Raw genomic sequence first — 21,234 nt, 5'->3', positions numbered from 1 at the left:
GGGTTGTTGCGGCCACAACGCAAAGTACTGACCACTATACGATCAAGGCGAAAAAGGCTGTGCTCTCTTCGTGTGACATAATTCGGGAAAGTCCTGACGTTGCATTTCAACTGAGCCCCAGTATACATCGACCCTTTGACACTCTGAGTGACAACTCTGTTGCGTGTTTTCTCATATTTATGTAGTTTGCTTGCATGATGCCCGGAACAGCGGGGATGTGCGCTCCCATATGGTCTAGCGGTTAGGATTCCTGGTTTTCACCCAGGCGGCCCGAGTTCGACTCCCGGTATGGGAACGTGTCAGTTTTGCCTCCTGCTTTCTAAAAGATCAGCGCCGTGTACGAAGGAGCCGCATTAAAACTACTCGAACGTGCAAAACGTGCAAGAAGAGGGGGCGCTTGTTTCCAGCCGAAACTTCTCGCGTGTGAGACGAGCTGATCATCGCTGCAGGAGGTGGGAGTGTTACTCTGGTAGACAGGGCTGACCTTCGGCAATAGGATTTATACTCTCCAAGATGATATTTGCACTTTCTGGAGAAGCGATTTTCTCCACTTCAGTAGCCCGATTTCGTCGATTGCGTGGAGAGGGCTGTAGAATGTGGCGCCGCCTTTCCTGCTCCGTCCATGACAGGCGTGCTGGTCTCTGGAGAGAGAGCACGGTCCATCAGCGCACTCCAATAAAGGCACTGGAAGCAGCTAAATCGCATTGGCGAAGCTCAGCACTGGGCCGCTGGGCACCTCTTACCACCGTTTCTGTAGTGTAGTGGTTATCACGTTCGCCTCCCATGCGAAAAGTCCTTGGTTTGAAACCAGGCAGAAACAGACCGGCTTCTTTTGTCGCCACGCACACTGTTTGGGGATTCGCCTAGCGCTGTGATCGAACAGACCCACTCACCTCTTAGTGTGGCGGGATCTGCACAGTGCATGTCGCAGCGCATCCTGCTTTCACTTCAATGCGCGTCCTGATGTACCCCAGTCTCCCGCGTGACAGGTGGGGATAATCACCACTATACTAACGAGGAAGACATCGCTCTCTCCGACCCCCGGCATCCTGTCCCGACCCACCGTGCTGGAAGCCGACGCGTGCTGTGATTCCTTTACGGAGCAGAAATGACAACCGAGGAGCCGAGAGATCATTTCAGCATTTCGCGTCTGAACGGAAAACACAAACGACCAACTCGGAATGACTTGCCTTTGACGCTTCTCAAAGCGTTCTTTGTGCATCGAACAGACCCACTCACCTCTTAGAGTGGCGGGATCTGCACAGTGCATGTCGCAGCGCTCCCTGCTTTCACTTCAATGCGCGTCCTGAGGTCGAGTCGTGTGGTGTGTGGAGGCTCTGAAAGCGAGAGCAATGAAAAGGTGCACGGCGCTGTGGAAAGAAACACAGAGAAGTGAAAGCAAAAGGAGGTAGAAGGCTCTTGACAGCCGCTTCCTTTTCCCCCCCTTGCATTTTTCCTGTCTTGTTGTACTCGCTGACAACGACAGGAAGAGGAAAACGGAGAAACCGTTTTTTATTTGAACAACAAAAATAAATATTATACAAAAAAGAGCACATATGACGTATCAATAACATCGTCAGGGGCACGTGCTATAATCCAACTACACTTTCTGAAAATTCTACTATCCAGACAAATGTACATGCTGATCTACGGGCTCCTTTCTTCACTGAGCTGGTCATTTGAAATCCAGAAGGCAACACAGACGCGCTCCTATACCAAGAGCCAAACCTGGACCGCCTGGGTAAAAAAACAGGAAACCTAAGCAATAATCCATAGTGACAGCTTTTGAAAAGAAGCTCTAATATTCACAAATACGAAGACAAGGTTTAAAATACTCCATAGGTTTAAAATTCAGGAATATGAATGGTCAATTGTTTACAATTGGAGCTTTTATGTTTCGTATGATTTAGTGACTTTTTTTACAAAAAAACAGCACACCTAAATGACAAAGCCTTAGAACTACAGAGAAAAACAAATTGCGTTTAAAGTAAGTTTAAAGGCTCGAGATAACAGTGCAATATAAACGCAAATGTTTGTAGTCTTTGTGGCGCTTACTTTTTGTTGCTTTATCGAATTTCATGCAGTTTATTTCTGACATAAGACATAACAAGCTTGTGTATTTATGAAAAAAAAAGCAGGGCAAAAATTTTCATCGACCTTGAAATTGAAATTGTTAAAAAGTAAGTTAAATGCACATATAGTAAATATATTTTCTCATATAATGGTGTGTTTTTTTTATCTAAAAATCGTTCATGAATGGTTTAACAGACAATTTGCATGATTAAAAAAATATATGTATGAATCTTAACGTTTTATACAATAACGTTTTATTGTGAACATGGGCCCTGTTTATCGATATCACCAGTATAGTTCTGGATTTTATTCTGCCTTCCTACGCACATATGAATTTTCTTTCACTCAACAGCTCGCATGTGTGGTTCTGTAACTTATTAGCGCCAGAGAGAAAAAGAACGTTGTTGGCTTTTAAATGATGAACCATTTGCGTTTATACAAAATGACAATGCGTTGTCGCAGACATTTGGACATACTCTGTTTAAACACCTGTTGTTTTCTTTAATATTGGCTCCTGTGCTTCGGACCATTTGTGAGAGGAGAAGACACTGAAAAAGTCGTGAGAAAGTGGATTTTACACCTGCGCCAGTGCTGTAGTGGTATCATAAAGACGCCCATACAAATCCATCACAAGCTGGAAGCTCTGGAAGGCAACATAAAAGATTGCTCTGTCCGTTGGTGGATTAGGTATGCTCGTTTTTTTCAATGTAAAATGTAATGTACAAGGATCAAATCTGATTCAAAATCCATGAGAGGAAGGGAAGATATCACTTACAAAAAATAAGAACTGAATATTTGGATCCGGGGCCTCATACTTATCAAATTATTAAAATAATAGTTATTAAAATATCAGATTGTGTTTCTGCAACATTTCGTGCACCGGACGCCGTATTTAACAATAAAAAAACAGTCACAACGAGGGCTTTACACGCAGTCCGGGGTATTTTCCCCTTTTATATTTTTGCCACTTTATATCGAACCTGTTACACTCCCAAAAGTGCAGAGTAGCTTGTAAATAAAAATGTACAATTCACCGCTGGTATAAACAGATGTGGGCCTTGTTTGCCTTTGTAAGCATTTGTTTAAAAAATAAGTTCACAATACGTTAAAAACACAAAAAACACAAATTTAATAATATAACGATACAAAATCAATACCAAATCATTATGCCAATTAAGTACCTATCCTTTGAAAACAGAGAACACCTTTATATCTACAAAAAAAAAAACGTGACATTTGTATATACTTTTGAATTACAAAGCAGACAGAGTAGTCCCTGAATTCAAAGATCAGATTGTGGCCAAAACAAGACAATCAGACAGGAGTTGAATTCGGAACAAGAGCCTCTGCTTTGTGGTTTATTGAGCTTTTGATCAACGTCTGAGTGAAAAACATTTGTTATTTCAACTCTTTGATTGAAGTACACAAGAAGCACATTCCTCCAAGCCAGAGTCAAACCAGCAACCTAAGGATGCTTCGCTATTTCCACTACAGTCCTCTGCTCTACCAACTGAGCTATCTGTTTCTGGCACATACTGCCCAATGTTGTCCAATGTTTTGGGTGATTTAAATCACAGTTCGACATCAAGTTTTCAACTCGTTTCCTTAGTCTTGTTTACCTTGAATTTAAGCCACGAATCAGGTTTCTACAGTATGAGCTTCCAGAGATATTACAAAATGTTTGATGGGGCATCAATCATTCCAGGCGGATATTGACACCTTTTTTTCTCGAGGGATCATATTAAACATTTCATTAGAATCGAGAGGAAGATCGCCATGAGACACAAAACAGTTTCTTTTTGTCTTTATTAGAAAGTAGCATTTGTGCTACATTAATAATATTTTCATGGAAATATAGAAGTTGTAATTTTTAAAACTTATATTTGAATCAAAATGTGGTTTTGAGTTAAATATTAGCGTGTTCATGGAATTAGTTTGTGTTTGTCATTACTATATATATATTGCCATGTTACCAGAATTTGTAGCTGAAGTTTAATACTTGGGTTTTTTATGATGATTAGCCATTTGTTTATTACAATATTGTATAAAATGCATAATTTGAACTATATATTTTTCAGGGGTGAATAATTGTATATTCTCAGAATAAATTTCTAAACCAAATCATTGGCTTGATTTACTAGTTTCTACACCTATGAGACCTATCTTTGATGTACAGTATAATAGACCTTTAACTATATAGGTATAATAGTCCTCTAAATGTATCCGTATAATAAAACTCCAACCATTTATGTATAATGGACATACTGAATAATCAGAGATGTGTAATTGACATATAATGATATACGTATATTAAAATTTCATTCTAGACCAATTACGGACCACATTTATACATCTAAGGTATGCGTTTAATCAACGTACTGTACATCAGGAAAATAAAGTATATGCTCAGTAGAGGGGTTGTCATATTTTGTCTGTTAATCAAACCTAAACAACAATTATGGACAACCATTTTTTGCCAAGGTTGTGAAAATTATAATGCCTTCAAAGTCACATTTAAACTTTCTGTAAAATTAAAAAAAAAAACACAGAAATACAAGCGGGCACTGATTTGTGCTCATGATACTCAAATGTAACAAATCCTGCTCTGGAAATTGTCTCTTCTCCCCTTGTGAGCCACAATCCCACCAAAAGGTCTCTGTGTGTCTCTGTTTGGGAGATGTCAAGATGCTGAGCCCGTGCTGTGCTTCAGTGGCGGGTGTAGAAGACACGCTGTTGTACACGGAATGCAAATTGAGCTCCTTGGACATGAAAATTGACAGATGGTTAAACCTTTTCTCAATAAACAGGAGATCCTGTGTCCGAAGTCCTGAGGTGTCTTTCTTCCTGTCTTGTCATACAGAATGTATCATTAAGGACGACCACATATGGCTTGATTTTGTTAAATTCAAGTATTTATTTCCTTTCTTGGAACCACTTGTTTTTCGAGAATTTCTAACAATTGGTGAAATATGAAAGAGAAATCTTCTATTCTTTAACCAAAAACCTGCATAGGGAGATAAAAATCCAATTGAAAAAATCCACTTGAGAAGTTTTCGTTGGGGGGGATGGTTGTGGAAGGGCAAAAAAATCCATCTGTTCCGTTACGAACGGCGAACGTCGCAGGTGATTCACTCCTCTTGACTAGGTGGCGCTAGGAGGTGCAGAGAAGTTTATATCCGGCTGAAGAAACTCCTCTTTCTCAGCTCCGCTTCTCTATTGTTTTGAAGCTGCGGTCGCGCTAACGAATGACGTCATTATACTGCGCGACCCTGCATGTACTTCAACCACGTGTGGGTGACTGAATAATTTTCTTTAGATAAAGAAAGTTGTTGTTTTTCTTTAAAATAACTTCAGGTTCTGAATACGTAACGTCTTGTCGACTGTGTTTATGCTTGAACAGAGCACAGCCCTGACAACAGGATCTGTGAAGAATAAAAAATAAGTTGTTCTGTTTAAACTTCGGAAGTCAGCCTTTGTTTCTGACCGACTCTGAAGAAGGATGGCGGAGTGCTTGTTAAATCTGCAAACCCAGCTTGACTCGTTCATGCAGGTTTTGCTCAAATCGATCGTGTATGAAGTGTCAGAAGTTTTCCGAAACATGATGTCTGACTCTGAGGACGAGTTTCAAGACAAACTCTGCAGCGTCTCCCAAACTCTGGTGAGACGGGCCGTGTTTAAAATCACACAGTGTGTGGAAGAAAGTGTCGGGAGTGAAATGGCGCAGCTGAAGAAGGAGAACGAGAGCCTGAAGCGGAGATTGCAGCAGTGCGAGAAGGAGTCGGGAGCAGGAGGAGATAAGGAAGACAGATCGTGTTGGACACACGCTTCCCTGTGAAGTCACTGCAGAAATAAAAGAAGAAATGGACACAGAACTGCAGCTCTCAGGTCAGTGTGGTGACTTGTATGAAGTCAGTATGTGTGTTTAAAACCAGTGTCTATAACTTTCTCACTGGTGAGATTTTTTTTAAATAAACTTTATTTTAAAGAAAACATCTCGCAAGAGTAAACATTCTCGTTATCTAACAAACTATCAAAGTGTCATAAAAACTTTCCTCAGTGGTGAGAATATAGTGGAGAGATGCAGAGTGACGTGGGAAAGGCTTGTGTGATGTAGCAGCGGGATTCTTTATTGGAAACTGAACTGTTTTGTCCGGTTACGGTGCTGAAAACACCTAGTTCACATTCAACAATTGTTTCACTTAATTCATTTGTACTCCAACGTCATTAGGAAACAACATTTATAAATGAACAAGTAATAGGTTTATTCCATGCTGAAAAAAAGAAGAGAAAAAACACGGCTCCACGGCCGAAACGTTTTGTTTTTTCTCTCTTCTTTTTTCAGCATGGAATAAACCTATTACTTGTCCCTTTGCAGCCTACGCATGCTGACGCAGCTATCCACATGAACATTTGTTAATATTGTATTTACGTTGTATTGGTCTAAATTTTTACTAAGTATACTAATGATTGTGTATATAAACATTATTTAATTGGTTTAAGTATTACTGTCGTCCAGGGTCTGTGTCTGTATTGAGTCCTTGAATATTAATCCAGTGTGTCTATATTAACCCCTCTCTTTCTCAATGCAGTGTTAGTGTAGTGTCCAGAAAGTGTCTGTATTAACCCCTCACTCAGTGCAGTGTTAATGACCTGTAGTGTGCAGTGTGTCTGTATTAACACCTTTCTTTGATTGCAGTGTTAATGTCCTATAGTGTCCAGTAAGTCTGTGTTAACCCCTCTCTCAGTGCAATGTTAATGAACTGTAGTGTCCAGTCTGTATGTATCTATTAACCCCTCTCTCTCAGTGCAGTGTTAATGTACTGTTATTTCCAGTCAGTGTGTCTGTATTAACCCCTCTCTCAGTACAGTGTTAATGCACTGTAGTGCCCAGTCACCGTGTCTGTATTAACCCCTTTCTCTGATTGCAGTGTTAATGTACTGTAGTGTCCAGTCACTGTGTCTGTATTCACTCCTCTCTCTCAGTGCAGTCTTTATGTCCTGCAGTGTCCAGTCAGTGTCTGTATTAACCTGCCTCTCTCTGTGCAGTTTTAAAGTAATGTAATGTGCAGTCAGTGTGTGTCTATTAACCCCTTTCTCTCAATGCAGTGTTAATGTACTGTGTTGTGCAGTCAATGTGTCTGTATTAACCCCTCTCTCAGTGCAGTGGTAATATGCTCTTAGTTCCAGTTTGTCCATGTCTGTATTAACCCCTCTCTCTTTCAGTGCAGTGTTCATGTACTGTAGTGTCCAGTCAATCAATGTGTCTGTATTCATCTCTCTCTCTCTCTAAGTACAGTGTTAATGTCCTGTAGTGTCCAGTCAGTGTCAGTATTAACCCCTCTCTCTCAGTGCAGTGTTAAAGTACTGTAGTGTCCAGGCAGTATGTATGTGTTAACACCTCTCTCTCAGTGCAGTGTTAATGTGCTGTAGTGTCTAGTCCGTATGTATCTGTGCACTGTTAATTTACTGTTATGTCCAGTCAGTGTGTCTGTATTAATCCCTCTTTCAGTGCAGTGTTAATGCACTGGAGTGTCCAGTCAGTGTGTGTGTGTATTAAACCCTTTCTCTGATTGCAGTGTTAATGTACTGGAATGTCCAGTCAGTCAGTGTGTCTGCATTAACCCCTCTCTTTCTCAATGCAGTGTTAATCTACTGTACGGTCCAGTCAGCATGTCTGTATTAACCTCTGTTTCGGTGCAGTGTTAATGTGCTGTAGTGTCCAGTCAGTGTGTCTGTATTAACCCCTCTCTCAGTGCAGTGTTAATGTGCTTTAGTGTCCAGTCAATGTGTCTGTATTAACCTCTCTCTCTCTCAGTGCAGTGTCAATGTAAATGTAATGTAATAGTGATATTATTACAGTAGTCTTACTTTTTACATGGCAGTTAGGTTTCTGACGAAGCTAAATCAGAACATGCCCTTATACCCACATATTCCGCTATGTTTAAACAACCCAAATTGATTGTGAGTGTACTTGTAAGCGTGTGTGTAGTTTAAAGCTTTTAAGATCACATGGCCTCAGCTATCACTACTATGCTGATGATACTCAGATATACATCTATACCAAACCTGACGCTGATGTGGCTGTCTCTATTCTATTTATTTGCATCCCCGATATAAAAACTTGGGTGACTCAAAATTTCCTTCATTTAACTGTGACAAGACTGAAGTCATGCTTATTGGCACCACCCATCACCTTTGTACAACCAATGTGTAACTCTATCTGCAGATGGTCTTGTACTTGAGCTTCAGTCTAAATTGAAAAACTTGGGGATGATATTTGACGTTCGACCCACATGTGCAGCATGTTGTCAGAACATCTTTCATTCACCTCATAAATATTGCTCAACTTCGCCCTATGTTATCACTAACTGTGGCTGAAAAGTGTTGTCTAATCTTGAATGGACTACTGTAATGCTCTACTCTCTGGGGTTTCTAAATCCACATTGAACAAACTTTAGTATGTCCAAAATTCAGCAGCCAGAACCCTGACCACGTCTAGTACAAATGATCACATTACTCCTATCCTGGAGTCCTAGCACTGGCTTCCTGTCAAGTTTCATATCGACTTAAAAATCCTCCTGCTCACCTATAAGACTCTCTATGTCTTGGTTTGGCACCTCCATACTGGTCTGATATTATCACCCTACTCCCTACCTTGCAATCTTCGCTCTTCTAATTGTGTTCATCTATTTGTTCCCCAGTCTGTCTACACTCTATGGGTGACATGGCCTTCTCCTGTTTTGCCCCAAGCTCTGGAACTCTCTCCCCAAGGATATCAGAGAGTCACCTTCCCTAAACTCCAAATCCAGACTCAAAAACTTTTTCTTCAGAAGAGACTTTATTTAACTGTTCTGTACCCCTCTGTTCCTACTGTGCTTAGGACCACTGTCTACTGTCTCTTCTAACTGTGTGTTCTCATCGTGCTCATTTTGTGTATTTTTTGTAATTGGCATTCTGTAAAATGCTTTGAGAAGCCACCTCTAAAGGTATAAAACTATAAAATAGTTTATTCTTATAAAGGTCGTGTCTTCTTGTCCTGTGTTTACAGGCTCAGAGGCCAGTGTTCTCTCCGACACTGGGGAAAGGGCTCTCCTTGAACAGCAGGAGGAGTGGGGCTCCAGTCTGATGCAGGAGACAGAGCTCACTGCTGCAGCAGGGAAAGAGGCACTTAGTGAGCAGCACACAGACAGCAAACAGAGTGTCAAGGATCTGGACTCTGTGCCCATGATGAAGACGGAGCCTGAGAGTGAGACACCGGGGCTCTTAGTATGTGATGATTTTACAGAGAAGATGAATAATCTGGACACAATCAATATTACACAAAGTTGTAATGAACTGGGCTGTGTCTCTGTACAAGAGCACAGTGAAGAACTGGATGTTTTAAATCTTACAGAGCAGGATATGGATCCCAAGTTGATTGAACCTGCAGAGCAGCAGACTGATGTCCCTGGTGAAGAGAACAGTACTGAGTTACAGCACCGAGAGGAGAGTCAGTACAGGGAGGAGCAACAGCAGCTCCTACAGGGCTTGATAATAATTAGGCCTTGTTCTGTTCAAGTGGAGAGACTGTCACTGCAGAGTCTAAAACAATCATATGATCCCTTAGTATCTGATGACTTTACACACAGGTTTAATAATCTGGTTACTGAGAAAATTTTTGAAAGTTTTAATGAACTGGAGAGTATGTCTGTTCTTGGGCAAAGAGAGGAACAACTGAATGAACTGGGCGGTTTTAGTCTCAGAGAGCTGGGGATGGAGTCCCAGATGATTCACACTTCTGAGCAGCACACTGAAGGACACAATGGAGAAAACAAATCTCAGTTTCAGCACACAGAGCAAGACCATTCCATGGAGCATTTGCAGAATAAGAGACCCCAAAACGATCAGAGGATGAGGAAGAATCACTCAAGGCCTTGCTCAGATGGAGTGGACAAACTGCCATTATGGCAAAGGGAGAAGCAGCGTTTCTGTCATTCTAGCACTTCAAAACCCTACCAGCACTTTCACACAGGAAAGAGACTGTTCAGCTGTAGTCAGTGTGGGAAGAGTTTTAGTCAGTCAAGTAGCTTAATAGTCCACCAGCGCATTCACACAGGAGAGAGACCATTCAGCTGCAGTCAGTGTGGGAAGAGTTTTAGACAGTCAGGTAGCTTAATAACCCACCAGCACATTCACACAGGAGAGAGACCATTCAGCTGTAGTCAGTGTGGGAAGAGTTTTAGTCGGTCGAGTAGCTTAATAGCCCACCAGCACATTCACACGGGAAAGAGACCATTCAGCTGCAGTCAGTGTGGGAAGAGTTTTAGTCAGTCAAGTAGCTTAATAGTCCACCAGCGCATTCACACAGGAGAGAGACCATTCAGCTGCAGTCAGTGTGGGAAGAGTTTTAGACAGTCTAGTAGCTTAATAGTCCACCAGCGCATTCACACAGGAGACAGACCGTTCAGCTGCAGTCAGTGTGGGAAGAGTTTTAATCAGTCAAATAGCTTAATAGCCCACCAGCACATTCACACAGGAAAGAGGCCATTCATCTGCAGTCAGTGTGGGAAGAGTTTTAGTCGGTCAGGGGACTTAAAAACCCACCACCACATTCACACAGGAGAGAGACCTTTCAGTTGCAGTCAGTGTGGGAAGAGTTTTAGTAAGTCAAGTCACTTAAAAAGGCACCAGCACATTCACACAGGAGAGAGACCATTCAGCTGCAGTCAGTGTGGGAAGAGTTTTAGTCAGAAAAACTCCTTACAAACACACCAGCACAGTCACACAGGAGAGAGACCATTCAGCTGCAGTCAGTGTGGGAAGAGTTTTAGTCGGTCAAGTAACTTAGTAACTCACCAGCGCATTCACACAGGAGAGAGACCGTTCAGCTGCAGTCAGTGTGGGAAGAGTTTTAGTCGGAAAAACTCCTTACAATCACACCAGCACAGTCACACAGGAGAGAGACCATTCAGCTGCAGTCAGTGTGGGAAGAGTTTTAGTCGGTCAAGTGACTTAAAAACCCACCAGCGCATTCACACAGGAGAGAGACCATTGTAGCGGCAGGGTTTATTAAAATACAGGAATTAAGTTTGCTGCTCCCTTGCCAGTCTCTCTCTCCCTCATCTCAAGTGGTGCTTGATACAGAGAGGCCATTCCATTTGGTTCACATTTTAGGTGTTTTTCTAGCTGATAGAGTGTTCTGATAAGGAACAACTCCCAAAGCTGAGACACATCAGCCACCCTAATTAATGGTCATCTCTGGTGCCTCACTGTCTGGGAGATTCCAAGGGAGAGTCTCATCCCAAGTGGTTTACAACCCCAAGGTCAGAGTTCATGGTTAATCATCCTCACACGGGGCACCAATAAATGTAGGCATCCTCTCACGAGGCACCAATAACTGTAGGGACTTGTGCATTTACTGGGCCAATTGTTAATTGTAGCAGTAAGTCACAAAATGATTCTCGAATGCCCATGGAACTTTCAACCAATGAGCGACCGTAGTTCCTCCAGGTAAAACTCCAGCTCCTCCTGGACATCCTCAGACTCAGCTCAGACAGTCACGTAATGGCCAATGTGTCCGAGTGCCAGGACTTTTCCTTGTTCTAAGAGTCGAGAACGGAGGTTGCCAGCGTAACCAAAGGATCCACCCAAGGTTAGCCCAGCAGCAAGCCTCGTGAACCCATCGCAAACGCTCACCTGATCAACGAGTGAACTACGGTCGGAGCTGTGGACAGCTGAATATCAGTATTCAGGACTCGCGCTACATCGGGAACGAACCGGTCTTCTTCCTGTCTAAAGAGTGTGACTTGCTCAGATCTGTAGTCATTTTTCTGTGTGCAATCTCTCATTAGTTTAAGCCAACACTGACTAGCCAGTCTTCAGAGAGCATCAGCAGCGCACCGCAGCAGAAATCTCTCTTATTCTTCTTCTCTCACGTTGAACCAGCACTGCCTGGCACCAGCAGAGCCAGAGAGGGCCAGAGAGCACCGATTGCATGCAGCAACAGCCTGCCACTGCTTCTTTGCGTCCGCGGGAGATCTGAATCCCCACAGAGCCCATGAGTATTCAACATTCTGCATTACAGCTCGAGAATTCAATTGTTACCTCAACCTGAGTTGATATCAATTTAATTCCTATGAGTCACATACTTGCTTTTGAGTATCTAATGTACAAGTTTTAACAAAGTTCATTTACAAAACGGTCTAAATGAATGATATACGGAATGTATGTCCCTCTTGGTTTGTAACTCTTTGTGATTGAATATATACCTTTTGTATTCTGCTAACCCTCACTATAAGATCTGTTATGTTGATATGCACATCTTATGTAATAATAAATGTATTCTCGTGTATTAGTATCCATGTGTGTGTGCGTTGCTGAGTTATCCTGCTGGGTCGGTCTTATAATAACCATCAAAGAATCATTTTGTGACTTACTGCTACAATTAATAATTGTCCTGTTAAATGCACAAGACACCTACATTTATTTGTGCCTCGTGAGAGGATGCCTTCAAGCTCCTCCACTCAGGACAGTAGGCTCTACTGTACACAGAGAGGGGTGGGGGTGTGGATTAAGCCGATACCCTGGCTTCTCTCCAGACACAGCTGGGTGAGCTCCTCCAGTAAGGACAGGAACCTCTTCTGTACACAAAGAGGGATGGGAGGGGGGAACAAGTTGATACCCTGGCTTCTCTCCAAACACAGCTGGATGAGCTCCTCCAGTCAGGACAGGAGGCACTACTGTACACAGAGAGAGGTGGGGGTGTGGAACAAGCCGATTCCCTGGCTTCTCTACAGACAGAGCTGGATGAGCTCCTCCAGTCAGGACAGGAGGCTCTACTGTACAAAGAGAGCTGTGGGGGTGTGGAACAAGCTGATACTCTGGCTCCTCTCCAGACACAGCTAGATCAGCTCCTCCAGTCAGGACAGGAGGCGCTACTGTACACAGAGGGGGGTGGGAGAGGGGAACAAGCTGATACCCTGGTGTCTTTCCAGGCACAGCTGGGTGGGCACCTCCAGTCAGGACAGGAGGCTCAACTGTACACAGATTGGGGTGGGAGAAGGGAACAAGCTGCCCAGCCCTGTTGTTGAAGCCGATACCCTGGCTTCTCTCTGGACACAGCTGGGTGAGCTCCTCCAGTCAGGAAAGGAGGCTCTACTGTACGCAGAGGGGCCGGAGGGGGTAACAAGCTGATAACCTGGCATCTCTCCAAACACAGCTGGATGAGATCCTCCAAGCAGGACAGGAAGCTCTACTGTACACAGAGAGGGATGGGAGAGGTGAACAAGCCAATACCTTGGCTTCTCTCCAGGCAAAGCTGGGTGAGCTCCTCAAGTCAGGACAGGAGGCTCTACTGTACACAGAGGGGGGTGGGAGGAGGGAACAAGCTGATACCCTGGCTTCTTTCCAGACGCAGCTGGATAGGCTCCTCCATTCAGGACAGGAGGCTCTACTGTACACAGAGACGTGCCTGGGTGTGGATCAAGCTGGTACTTTGGTATCTCTTCAGACACAGCTGGATGAGGTCCTCCAGTCAGGACAGGAGGCTCTACTGTACACAGAGAGGGGTGGGAGAAGGGAACAAGCTGATACCTGTTTGTCCTTATCCAGTGCAGGACAAGCCAACACAAGGGTGCACATTTGCGAACATCCAGCCACGCATTGATTTCGAAAGAAGCTCCTTTCCAAAGAATTGCAAATGAAAGATCCTTTAGTCCTCCTCAGGGGACACAGAACCCCCGCCAAACAGCTTCAAGTAGCGTGTCAGGTGCCATTGCTTTAGCTTATGGCCATACCACCCTGAACATATCTGATCTTGGAAGCTAAGCAGGGTCAGGTCTGGTTAGTATTTCGATGGGAAACCGCCTGGGAATGCCAGGTGCTGTAAGCTCTTGCTCTCTCAGCCAGCAGAGGTCGCCATTGGTGCCGTAGGCTTTAGGAGGAAAGCCTGAAGTATGGACATTTAACATTTCCAAGAAAAGTGATCTATAGCCTAATTTCTAGAGATGTTTTGTTGCTATGGCATGTGTGTGACTCATACATATAAAAAAACCCGTTTGTAAAACGAATATCGAAGCTGCCTCTAAATCTGTAAATGAATATCAGTCAATAAACCACTTGTTTTTCATATAACTATACATATATTCACTTATTACTGATTTCATTCATTGAGCACGGATGCACGGATACAATAGAGGTACAGCCATTCACTGTTTGACATGTCTGCACTGGTACAGATCCTAGCAATCAGAAAATGGGTGAAACTGTCTTTAGAATTAGCATACAGTACCGAGGCCCCCCATGACCAAATAAAGGCTAACCTCTATAATCATCCTAAGTAATGCAAACTACAACAAAAAGACTCACTTTGAAAAGGGAATGAATGTCCGGAAGGAGTAGTGTAACCAGCTTGAATTGGTTCTCTGGACCTATAAGTAAATAATAGAATAGAACTATATAGAACTAGTAGTGTCATCGATTCCTTTCAAACTGGGACCCTATAGCAAGCACATGATTCGTGGTGTCGGAAATCTTCTGTATCTGATATTGGACCAAGCACATCGGGGGAGAGCTCGAACGCAGTCCCCCACTACCACAAGCATCTTGAGATACTGTCCTATGCCCTCTATTTCCCACAGATTTTCTGCTTCCTCCCTCCCTTCTTTCCACAGATCTCTGAGGTAATAGTTCTCTCGGGTGATGAACAGGGCCAGGCTACCTGCTGCCTTGACTGGGACCCCGATGCCTTTGAACACCCCCATGTTCCTCACTCTCCACAGAGCGTCTTTCCCACTGTTCACCACGGCCCAGATCCTGTCAAACATGTCAGGAGGAAGTTTGTCAGGAGAGATGCCGTATATGACGAAAGCAGCGGTCAGGGTAAATTGGGGCGAGAGAGCTTGCAACCAATCTTCAAACTGTGCCCAGAAGGCCTTAGCAAAAAAGCAGGACCACAGGAGATGGGTCACAGTCTCCTCCTCGCCGCAGCCCACCCTAACGCAGCGAGGGCTGGGGGTGAGGCCCCTACGGTACAAGAAAGTTCGTACCGGTAAGCACTGGTGGACGACACTCCAGGCTAAATCTCTGTGAATGTTGCACAGAAACTTAGAGGATGTGTGTTTCCACACCTTCCTTGTTTGGGCTGATGTTAAAATGCCCACAGGGGTCTGCCTATTGTTCTGGGGTGCAACGAAATCTTCCAGTTTTTGGACGCTGACATCTCGGAGGGGAATATGGCCAATTGGGTGAGATCTTAGAAAACTTTTAACTGTCCCATAAATTGCAGGGCATGTGTCAGAGAGTGGGACATCCAGCTTGGGTCTGACACCCCACACTCTGAACACCTCCCTACCTACCCAGAGCCTGGCAAAATAAGTCCAGGTGCTGCAGGTGCTGCTGCAAAGCCTCTCAGCACAGAGGCCAGGAAAATGCACAGCAGCTTCGTAGCAATATCTGGGACAGACTTCCCCCCTGAGGGTAGCGGCCTGTACATTATTTCCCTTCTGAGTCTTTCCTGCTTCCCACCCCATAGAAATTGAAACATCAATCTCCTCAGCACTGCCGTAACATGGTGTGGGATTGGGAAGGTAGAAGCCAGAAAATTCAAGACAGGCAAGAGCTCGGCTTTGATGACCAGCACCTTCCCTGTCATGGTGAGGTCTCGGTCCTTCCATTGCACCAGTTTTTTGTTTAAGATTGGCAATTTGTTCTGCCAATTTACTGTTCCCATCTCTTCTCCAAAATACACCCCCAGGACCTTAATTCTCTTCTCTTGCAGCCTGAGATCATGTCCTTCTTTTGGCTCCCTCCAGTTCTGATAAAAAATCTCACTCTTAGATTTGTTAGTTTTTGCGGAGGAAGCCAAAGAAAAACGATCACAGCACTGCAGAGCTCTGCTAATTGAGGCTTTGTCAGACAGGAGCAGGGTGACGTCATCCATGTAGAGAGATGTCTTTACCTCTCCTCCCCTGATCCTGGCGCAAGGCACAGGCTAAGGGCTCCATAGCCAAAATGAATAACAAGGGGGATAATGGGCAGCCCTGCCTCACCCCTGAATAGACTTCGAAGGGGCGTGATTTATTGCCATTAACCATTACTCTGCTGTTGCTACCTGTGTATAGCAGGTTAATCCACTTTCTCATGATGGGGCCAAACTTCATGCGCTCAAGTACCGATGTTAAGTACTGCCGGTTTAGGCGGTCAAAGGCCTTTTCTAGGTCTACACCTAAAATGCACAGAGAGAGGGAGCGATCCTCCGAGTACAGACAGACATCCCTCAACAAGGCCAGGTTGTGGCTCATCAGGCGTCCTGCTATCCCACAAGTCTGTTCTTTCCCTACCAGTGAGGCCACTACATTTTTTAGGCGCAGGAAAAGGGCTTTGGATGGGATCTTAGTGTCCACACCTAACAGGCTGAGGGGTCTCCAGTTCTTTATGTCATTCTTTGCTCCTTTCTTAAACAAGAGAGAGATAGTGCCTTCTCTTAAGGAGTCAGGCAGCAATTCTGTCTTATAGCTTTCCTCGAAAAGGAGCATTAGTGGATCCTGAAGCAGATCCCAAAAGGTGCAATAAAATTCCTTAGGGAGCCCGTCAGCACCCAGAGTTTTCCCCTTCTGTATGCTCTCCATAGCCTGTCTCAGCTCTTCTACTGTCAAATCCCTCTCAAGTACTTCCCTATCTTCTTCACTCAAAACGTTTTCTAGCTTTGAGGTAAAAAAATGAATTTCTTCATCCTTTACCTCTGTACAGTCTTGAGTAGAAGGCCTCGATGCAGGAGAGGATAGCACTCGGCTCTGTTCTCTCTCTTCCCTCCTCATCAACTACACTTTCCATGACAGACTTGGAGCCTACCACTTTCCTGAAAAAGAAGCGAGTACACTTCTCATTTTCTTCCAAGAACTGCACTCAGCTTCTTAACAGCACTCCTCGACTACTTTCTTCCGCTATGCTTCGGATGTCCTTTTTTAAAAGGGCGATATCCTCAAGCACATTGAAGCCACTGTGCAGCATCGTGTAGAGACGCTGCAGCTGCCTCTGTTTTCTGGCTAGCACTCCTCTCCGTCTGGCAGCAGCCTTCCTTCCCTCAGCCATGAAAAAGGCCCTTGTCCTCACCTTCACCTCCTCCCACCATTCTCCTACTGACCCATACAGACACTGCAAGGACAGCCACTGTGATAGTTTCTCCTTGTAGCGGGATACTACCCCCTCGTTCTCTAGCAGCTTTGTGTTGAGTTTCCAGAGGCCTGGGCCAAAGACAGTCCCACCCTTGAGTTCCACTCTACACCCTAAAGCCTGGTGATCTGAGAAGAAGACAGGCTGAAGAGTGACCCCAACAACTTTCACTCTCTCTGAGACAAAGCAATAGTCAATTCTGGAGCTGCTATTCCTCCCTGACCATGTATATCCTGCTGTTGTGGGATATATACATCTATATGTGTCTGAGAGTTTAAAGTCTTGAACTAAGTTTTGCAGGGCCAGTGAGCTGGAATCCAATTTTATCGGGCTTTTGGCTAAGATCAAGTTCAAGTGGCATGCCCGTAGTTCCTGTCTTTCCAAAGTTCTAGAAGGTGATCGAAGATCCTGAAGAGTGCTTGAGCTGGTATCGCCCTAGGTTGAGACTAGGGGGTTAAGGCCAAGCAGCAGCTGAGCTGGGTGGGATCCGGCAGCAACGTTCTCTCTCTCTGCTCTCTCCTCTCCCCTCCCCCTTTCTCTTGCTCCGCCTCCTTGGCCTCTTGGCTGGGAGTAGATACTCGTGGCCTGCCCCCGGTGCTTGCTTTCTTCCTCGAGACTCGGAAGCGCTATCCGCTCCCTCTCCCTCTCTCTCTCTCTGCCTCCTTGGCCTCTTGGCTGGGAATAGATACTCGTGGCCTGCCCGTGGTGCTTACTTTCTTCCTCGAGACTCGGAAGCACTATCCGCTCCCTCTCTCTCTCCTCCTGCGCCTGCACCTAGCTGGGCTTTGCCCACAAGGGCAAAGGCCAGGGCTCCCTTGCTGCTCCTTTAGGAGGGCAGCTAAACCCTCCTCTCCACAGGACCTTGCTCTCTCTCTTTCTCTCCTTTTTTCTTTTTTCTCCTTTCCAGATGGCAGACAAGAAGACATTGATCCGGTTCCACTGGACTAAGAAAACAGAGACGATGCCAACTGTGAAATCCTTTTTCATTACCTTCCTGAGAAGGATCCTGCAGTTGGTGGCCGGAGATCTCTACTGCCTGCAAGACAACAAGGCAGAGAGATGCATGGAGGCCTACATGGCCACGGACGCCTCATATGAAAAGGCAACGAAAATGATCAGAGAAAAAGGTAAGCACCCCGGTTTCTCTGATTTCAGGCCTGAGCCTATGAGGAAGACAAACCAGAGGACCATCACAGTCCTCACATACAACCCTTACGTACCAATGGAACTGGTAACACCTCCCCCGCAGAGAACTGAAACTGCCGAGGCCACACCCCCAGCCTCACCAGTGCCACAAGATGGCCGCCAGGACGACGGACAAAATGGCTGACCGGAGGAAGGGCCCTCATAACTCCCAGCAAGAAGGGAAAGAGAAAGCGGGAGAAGAGATGCAGGGCAGATCCACCTTCGGAAGGACAAAAGAAAAGAGTGGTAAGGGAGAACCGTTTCCTCGTCCTAGAGGAAACGGAACTTTCTTCCCCCGAGGCCCAGGAACAACCGGAGGAGGCAGCCCAGGAAAAGGAAACCCTCCCCTCTGAGGCCCAAAGATGACAGGAAGTGACAGCCCAGGAAACAGAACCCCCCTCCCCCGAGTCCCATGGACAACAGGAGGAGGCAGCCCAGGAAGTCGGAACCCCCTCCCCCGATGCCCAGGAACAACAGAAAGAGGCAGCCCAGGAAGTGGAGCCCCCCTCCCCCGAGGCTCAGGAACAACAGGAAGAGGCAGCCCAGGAAGTGGAGCCCCCCTCACCCAAGGCCCAGTAGCAACTGGAGGTCCCCGAAACTCCTGGAGAAAGGAAAGAAAAAAGCCTTCCCGAAGCGGTGGCGGAGAATTTCCTCGAGGAAGATGAGGATTACTTTGAAGCCGCCCTGGAGCCGGGACTGATGGTAGGGCTGGACCTGTCCAGCATGTTTACCTTTCAGTCCCCAGTGAGACCTGGAGGGAGCCCAGCATATTCCCCCCAGCACCCAAGGAGAGGAGTTACATCTAGGCTAAACAGTGCCCAGATGTAGACTCCCAAGTTTTCCACTGTAAGCACAAAGAGAGGAGGTTCAACTTTCACTTGTTTAATCATGATTGTGAAACTTACCTTTCTAACAACTAACGTGAGAGGGCTAAGAGTCTTTCATGATCTGGCCTCAAAGTCTTTCTCAGTTTGTTTCTTACAGAAGGTCCACCTGAAGGATGAAAGTGACAAGCTGACATTCACCATGGAATGGACGAAGGGAGAATCATGCTGGAGCGTAGGAGGGGTCCACTCTTCCGGAGTGGGAATCCTCCTTGGAAACCAAGAGTTGACGCTGGTTTCCTCCTTCTCGGTGGTGCAGGGCAGGATCGTGGTCGCAGAGATCGACTGGAGGGGGCAGAAGTTGAGAGCAATTAACGTCTATGCTCCGGCGGAACCCTCTATCCGGAAGGAAGTGTTTGCTGACCTGGCCAGCTGCTGCACCACCAACAGACAGGTGGTGCTTGGTGGGGACTTCAACGTCGACCGGGAGAAGGGGAGCGACGCTAGCTCGGCAGAGCTGGAGTCGCTACTCAAGCAGTTCTCCCTGGTAGACGGTTTCAGACGGTGCCGCCCTAATGACGCCAGAACGACATGGAAAAACTCCCGGTGAGTGTGCAGCCGCCTGGACTACATCTTTCTGCACACGACCTGCTCCCTGGAGTCGGCGACGGTGTCCCCGGAGTGGTATTCCAGCCACGAGCGCTTGTCGATGATGGCTAACACCAACCTGCCGGCATTCGGTCTTGGGTACTGGAAGCTGAACCGGGAGATACTGGAGGAAGACGACTTCAGGGCACTGTTCCGTAAAGACTACGCAAGCTGGGTCGATCTGAGAGACGGCTACAGCTCCATGGTGGAATGGTGGGAGTCGGTGAAGGACAGGACCTGAACCCTGGCGCAGATGTTCTGCAGACGGAAGGCTGCCAGGGAGAGGAAGGAAGCTGCACGACTCCAGAGACAACTAGAGGAGGAGTACAGCTCGGCAAGAGCCCTTAGCAGAGACGGTGAGACGGGACCCTGTCATCGACGGCCTGGAGATACCGGGAGGCGCGGGGGAAACCCTGAAGATCTCCCAGTTCGCTGACGACATGACGCTGTTCCTGAGGTCGGACAGGGGGTTGAGGAGGGCCCTGCAGGTCATGGAGCAATACTCCAGAGCCTCGGGGTCGAAGCTCAACCGCCGAAAGAGCAAACTGAAGTTCTTCGGGCCCTGGAAGCACAGGACGACGGCGCCAGAGGGTCTCGAGCTCTGCACGGAGCCCCTCAAAATACTGGGGGTTTCCTTCCAGAGCCAGGACAACGAGACCAACAACTGGACCGAGAGGATCGCCAAGGTGAACGCGAAGCTGGGTCTGTGGAAAACGCGGTCGCTGTCCTACACAGGGAAAGTGATGGTGTTGAAAGCAGACATCCTGGCGGCTTTGGTTTACCTGGCGGTGGTGTACCCGCTGCCGGCCAGACTCAGACGAGCGCTGCAAGGGATTATCTTCGGCCTCGTCTGGGGTGGCAAGTACGAGTACATCACTCGAAAACCGGATGTGTCAGCCGGTCGAGGAAGGGGTTCGAGATGTCCCACATTTCCCCCTGAAACTCGACTGCATCTTCTACTGCAACCTCTGTCGGGCGCTGCAGGAGCCCATTGGCCACAAGTACCAGTACTTTGTCAGGCTGTGGCTCTCCGTCCCGATGAGGCACTTGGTCCAGTGGTCAAACACTGGGCCCAAGGCAGAGAGGCGACCGAAGTTCTACACCCACGCTGTCAAGTGGAGCAGGAGGTACGAGGCCACGAGACAGCCAGAGCTCTGCACCAACCACAGAGCCCTGTACAAAGAGGTGAGGGGGCATTTGGTCGCTGACGAAAGGCTGCAGGTTCCCAGACAAGTCTGGGAAAGGACACAGCCCAAAGAACTTGACAACCAACTGAAGGACCTCAACTGGATGGCTGTGCACCAGAGACTGGCTACCAGAGAGGTCCTCTACAGACACTCGCTAACCAGGAATC

At 46.2% G+C, this 21,234-nt stretch overlaps 1 protein-coding gene and 2 non-coding genes across 3 annotated transcripts; all 3 read left to right on the top strand.

The window, feature by feature from the left end:
- The first annotated feature begins 223 nt into the window (after positions 1-223).
- trnae-uuc (transfer RNA glutamic acid (anticodon UUC)) lies at positions 224-295 on the top strand. Its single transcript has one exon. It is a non-coding gene; the product is annotated as a tRNA-Glu (tRNA).
- A 452-nt stretch (positions 296-747) lies between these two features.
- On the top strand, positions 748-820 carry trnag-ccc (transfer RNA glycine (anticodon CCC)). The gene has a single exon. It is a non-coding gene; the product is annotated as a tRNA-Gly (tRNA).
- Positions 821-5,881: 5,061 nt separating this feature from the next.
- LOC148665375 (uncharacterized) lies at positions 5,882-12,123 on the top strand. Its single transcript, XM_088631601.1, has 2 exons — positions 5,882-5,958; positions 9,122-12,123. The coding sequence occupies exons 1-2, from the start codon at positions 5,934-5,936 to the stop codon at positions 11,107-11,109; spliced, it is 2,013 nt and encodes a 670-aa protein (XP_088487727.1). The 5' UTR covers positions 5,882-5,933; the 3' UTR covers positions 11,110-12,123.
- Positions 12,124-21,234: the final 9,111 nt, after the last annotated feature.

Source organism: Lepisosteus platostomus, chromosome 5 (assembly GCF_059453375.1).
Source record: "Lepisosteus platostomus isolate fLepPlt1 chromosome 5, fLepPlt1.hap1, whole genome shotgun sequence".
Classification (NCBI taxonomy): Eukaryota; Metazoa; Chordata; class Actinopteri; order Semionotiformes; family Lepisosteidae; genus Lepisosteus; species Lepisosteus platostomus.
Note: the sequence above shows the minus strand (reverse complement) of the source record. Positions and strands in the feature narration are given on the sequence as shown.